The sequence below is a fragment of the Octopus sinensis genome, linkage group LG3 (assembly GCF_006345805.1).
Source record: "Octopus sinensis linkage group LG3, ASM634580v1, whole genome shotgun sequence".
Classification (NCBI taxonomy): domain Eukaryota; kingdom Metazoa; phylum Mollusca; class Cephalopoda; order Octopoda; family Octopodidae; genus Octopus; species Octopus sinensis.
Genome location: NC_042999.1, coordinates 116735943 through 116741394, shown reverse-complemented (window position 1 = coordinate 116741394; position 5452 = coordinate 116735943). Strand labels below are relative to the sequence as shown.

General features: G+C 36.2%; 1 protein-coding gene across 1 annotated transcript in view; it reads right to left on the bottom strand.

The window, feature by feature from the left end:
• Window positions 1–5452, bottom strand: part of LOC115209524 (transcriptional coactivator YAP1) — a 97006-nt gene that overhangs the window by 17741 nt on the left and 73813 nt on the right. The window contains exons 2-3 of the mRNA XM_036501667.1: window positions 1977–2232; window positions 135–248 (exon numbers count right to left, since the gene is read on the bottom strand). Coding sequence (XP_036357560.1) covers window positions 135–248; window positions 1977–2232 — 370 coding nt within the window. The remainder of the gene's footprint in view (window positions 1–134; window positions 249–1976; window positions 2233–5452) is intronic.

The window sequence follows — 5452 nt, the reverse complement described above, 5'->3', positions numbered from 1 at the left end:
AAGCAAATATAAGGCAAGTCCCCCTACTTGATAAAATGCCAGTAGTCTAGTTAAGGGACTCAATTACAGACCCACAGCTACCAGACAAGACCAGACACTGATATAGGCCAGTGTTCTTAGATGAACAATGTTACTTTTATTTCTATTAGTTGATATAGGTGAAAAGTGGTAAGATTTCCACGAAATATGACTAAACCTACATCTCTTGATTTGGATGAAATTTCACCTCCAGCAGATATTTCATGATTCTAGAAGAAGATTTTGAATTTACATTATTTACAATTGACAGATATTTGTTCTCATCTTGTTTGTTGTTAACAAAACGTTTAAGTTGATATACCCTCCAGCCTTCATCAGGTGTCTTGGAGAAATTTCAAACCTGAGTTCTCATTCCTAAGGTATTTTTCGATGTTGTTGTTCATCATCATCATCATTTAACGTCCACTTTCCATGCTAGCATGGGTTGGACAATTTGACTGAGGACTGGCGAACCAGATGGCTGCATCAGGCTCCAATCTGATCTGGCAGAGTTTCTACAGCTGGATGCCCTTCATAACGCCAACCACTCTGAGAGTGTAGTGGGTGCTTTTACGTGCCACCGGCATGAGGGCCAGTCTAGCGGTACTGGCAATGGCCATGCTCAAATGGTGTTTTTACGTGCCACCTGCACAGGAGTCAGTCCAGCAGTACTGACAACGACCTCACTCAAATGTTGTGTTCATGTGCCATTATTATTATTATTATTATTGTTATTCAGGTCACGGCCTGGAATCGAATTCGGAATCTTGGGGTTAGTAGCCCATGCTCTTAACCACTACACCATATTCTAGCATGGAAATTGTTTTAATTGTTTTTTACGTCAAAAAATCCTTTATCATTCTTTAGACTGTTTCTGCTAAATTTATTTTTCTTAATATTTATTTTAAGAATGCTAACGTTAATCAATTTTATTGATGGTTAATTTTATGCAATAAATAATATTGTATATAAAACTTTTATTTTTCTTCTTATGTGCGAGAGAAAATTGGGATGAGAGATTGCTAAAATTCGGAACTACAGGGAAAAGGTTTAAAAAGTACAAGTCTAAACACTCATAGGATGCTTTTGCCAATGACAGCATACAGCTTAATTACGAAAAAGGTAAGAACATCAAGCACACATGGAATAGATTTGTTTCTGTAAAAAATTGATATTTCTGAAAAAGTTTTTGATTTTGTTTGGTTCGTCATTTATTATTATCTGCATCATTTCAAAGATCTTTAGCCTCAGATCAGGCTCGTCTAAGCAGACCCATAAGCAAAAGTTTTCCAGCTGAAAGCAGCACATTCTTTCAGATGTCAAAAACCAATTGATCTAATAAATACTTTCTTCTTTTTTTTAGATGGTAGGGAAATCTCTAGCAGGGAAATTTCTAGCAGGTTGACTGCCTTGTGTAGATACTCTTTCATAATCTACTTACTTCATTTTTATACAATAACAAGTAGCTACTATGTTGCAATTTTTTTATGCCAAATTATTTCAAATGCAGTAAATTATATCTATCTCCCAACCCCACACCAAAAACTAAACAGCTATACCTTCATTTTCGAAAAAGAAATTTATATTTAGAGTTTCTAAATAATAATTTCAAAGTTTCTTTTTCAAAAGGCAGTTGTTCTCTCTCTCTCTCAATATATATATATATATATATAGATATATATATATATGTGGTTCTTTAATTGAACCTACTTTTGAGAAATTATCTTCCAAGTCTAATAATGGAGATTTTTGTTCAAAATTAAAAGAATTAACAAAACTATTTAACTATTCTTTCAAATACTATGAGAAAATTATCCTGAAAAGTTTGAGTTAAAAAAAAAAACCAACCCTAATTTGAAATAAATTATCTCCCTTGGAATTTCTCCACAAAAAATTAAAAAAACAAAAATGGAAAAGTAGGCCTATCTCTAACAGTTTTTCTTTTTTTAGTGAAAAAGAGAGATGTAACCCAAAAGTAATTTATACTTACGAATTCTTGGATCATACCAACTTGTTGTCCGCTCGACATGGTTTATATAATACACTTCTCCATCGTTGGTTGTAGCTTGTTCCCAACCTGGTGGAAGTGGCCCTAAATTTTGGAGAGAGACAGGTGGGGATTGCTGGGATTGTGGTCGACTTTGAGGCTGGTTGTTCAGCACTGTGTTATGAGACTTTCTGGGATCATGCCAAGTTGTTGATTGATCTAAATGACTGCAAAAATTAGAAGAAAAGAAAAAGAGAAAATTAGGATATAATTTAATGAAGCTGTCTAAATCAATTAATTAGGTGAAATGAAAGGGAAGTTTTGCATGTATAGGCGATGGCATTTATTCAGAGGATAAAAATATTTTGGAAAATCTTATCTAATTAAGACAAAATAATTTTTAAAATCACACACACTTTAGAGATATATATATATCACAAGAATAGGGATTTGAAGCCTCAAACAGAGCTCACTGTAAGCTTGCCACCTGGTGCACAACTATCAAGAAAAACAGTGGTTAAAGCAAGGGTTTAATGTCACCATAGTTCTGAAAATCCAGGAATCACAATAGTGGAGAGTGTATATATGCATACACACACACATACACACACAGAACAGACAATTGGTGCCTGGACAGCCCTCTGGCTGGCAAGATCCTATCACACTGTCCAACCTATGCCAGCATGAAAAATGGACATTAAACGATGATGATATATGAGTTACAAGAATATCTTATAAAATCAAAATGCACACACACGTACATACACACACCAAGTCAAAAGTCATTACATGAACAAAGTAAAGAAATAAGCTGAATACGTAAAGAACAGGATGTGAATGGAGTTAGAGACAAAGAAAGTGAAATTAGCATCATTGATCTTGGTCAGTAATGGCTGTAGGAGAGATTTGAGGAAGAGAGATGGGCAGACAGGAATAAGAGTAACAAAAAATGGTGAGGGAGAGTGATGGGGGAGAGAGAAAGAGAGACAGACAAACAAACAGATAGATAAATATAGAGATAGACACAGACAAAAAGATAGAGAGAGAGTAAGACAGATAGAGAAAAAGATAAATAGAGAAAATACTGATAGATAAACAGATACATATCTTGGTTATCTATCCTTGTCTTCTTGAAAAAAGTTCCACCAAACAAGTTAAAGAAATCAGCAGCAGGTTAAGGATTGCCTAATATTAATCTAACAAGCAATACAATAGGTGCCCTATGCTTGATCTGTATTCATTTGTGTGTCTATCTATCTAGCTAACAAAAGAGACAAGATGGCATCATTGTATCAGCTAAGAGCATGGCTGGTGGATTGGGAGGTGGTGGTGGTGGAGAACTAAATGCTGTTGACTAGCAGCACTAAAGGCTATCTAATATGTAATGATTGCAGTGACAGTGGAACAGGACATTGGCAGCTGGGGATGAGAGAAAATAGAGAAATGAGTAAAAAAAAAAAAAAAATCAAGAAGCAACGAGCTGGTAGAATCATTAGTATGCCAGGCAAAATGCTTAGTGGTATTTCGCCTGTCTTTACATTCTGTGATCAAATTCCGCTGAGGTCAACTTTGTCTTTCATCCTTTCAACTTTACCTCTCGAATTAAGTACCAGTCAAGCACTGGGGTTGATGTGATCAACTTACCCCCTCCCCACTTAGAGGCCTTGTGCCTATAGTAGAAAGGATTATTAATATTCCCATACCAGTACCTTAACATGGCCACAGTTTAATGACTGAAACAAGTAAAAAGTAATAGATACAAGAATGGGAGAAGGAAAGAGTAAAACAAAAGAGAGAAGGAGAGAGAGACAGAGACAGAGAGAAAGAGACAGGCAGGGGAGAAATGGCAACAGTGAAAGTATTATTGCAAAAAATTTGATGAAGATGTGAAACAAAAAGATACAAAAAAAAAATGATATCTCATTTAGTAATCACTTAAATTCGGATACATTTCCTCATATGACCCTAACTGATAAAGCACAGCAAAAGTTTTCTTGTCAATGTAAGCACATGCATGATGATAATTCAGATGATGAGGAGGAGGAGGATAAAAATAATAATAATGGTTTCTGATTCAGGCCCAAGGCCAGCAACTTTGAAGGGTGGGGGAAGGGATTCTCAATAGAACTGATACCAGTAACTTACTGGTTCTTTATTTTGTTTACCATGGAGTAATGAGAGACAAAGTTGACCTTGACAGGATCTGAACTCAGAATAAATAAATACCGCAGGACATTTTGTCTGACACTTTAGTCATTCTGCCAATATACCCACCTTTATAACAACAACAGCAACAATAACAACAACAACACTACTAAAACAGTGCATGTAGCTAAACAACAGGAGCAGTGCATAATAACGGTGGTAACACCAACAAAACAAAGAGAAAAATAGGAGAAAGAGAGGCATTGTGGTGGTGAGAGATGAAGCAATGTTAACTATTATACACTAGCAGGCACACACACACACATACACACACACCTCTAGCTGCTTGCTTTGCTAAGTCTAAGGATCTTTAAAAGACTACATACATACTCTGTGTGTGTGTGTGTGTGTGTGTGTGTGTGTATGTGTGTGTGTGTGTGTGTGTATACATCTTGCATACACTGAGTGATGGAGGCTGGAAGCTGGCAGTTCTTCAAAACCAAAGCCAGAAACAGAGGCAGTAGCACTGGGTACAAACAAGCAAGGCTGTCAGCCAAAAGAAAGGATTACAAAATAGATATTTACCAAGAGAGAGGAAAGAGATTGCAGTAAAAACAGGGAATGAACAAGAGAGGGGGGAAGAGAGAGAAAGAGAAAGGAGAAGATTGGAGAAGGAATGAAGTATAGGAGTAAAAGCAAAACTAAGAAGACAGAGATAGCAAAGAAATAGATGGAAAAGGTAGAGAGAGAGAGAGAGGGGGGGAATAAAGAGAGGAGGAAGAAGAACATGAAGAAAAAAGTTAAAGGCACTAGAAAAAGAGAACTAGAATAATCTGTATGCGGAATAAATAAATACATAAATATTCTTAAAGGATGTGAGAAAAAAATACAAAAACTTTCCTTCAAAAGAGTAAAGGTTCTAAGTAAGTCCTTTTATAGGAAAGCACAAACAAGGAAGGAGGGAGTGAAACTAGAAAGCACCAAGGGGAAGCAGATAGATAAGAGGGAGTGGGAGGAAGATATAGGGAAAAATAAAATGGTTTGGGTGAGGGGGAGGTGGACTGTTAAAAGCAGTAGGCCACTGGGATAACTAAATCAGCTGACAGTGTAGAGAATGAGTAGGCCTCTGTGTGTGTAATTGTGAGAAAGGGTCAATACATAATTCATTCAATATATGATATGGTGGCAGGGAATAACAACAAATACAAGATATATTGTTTCCTTAGACAATTTCTTTGATATGATTTCTGCAGGAAACAAGAAAGCTGTTATACTCTTGTGTGTGTGTGTGTGCGCTTGTGT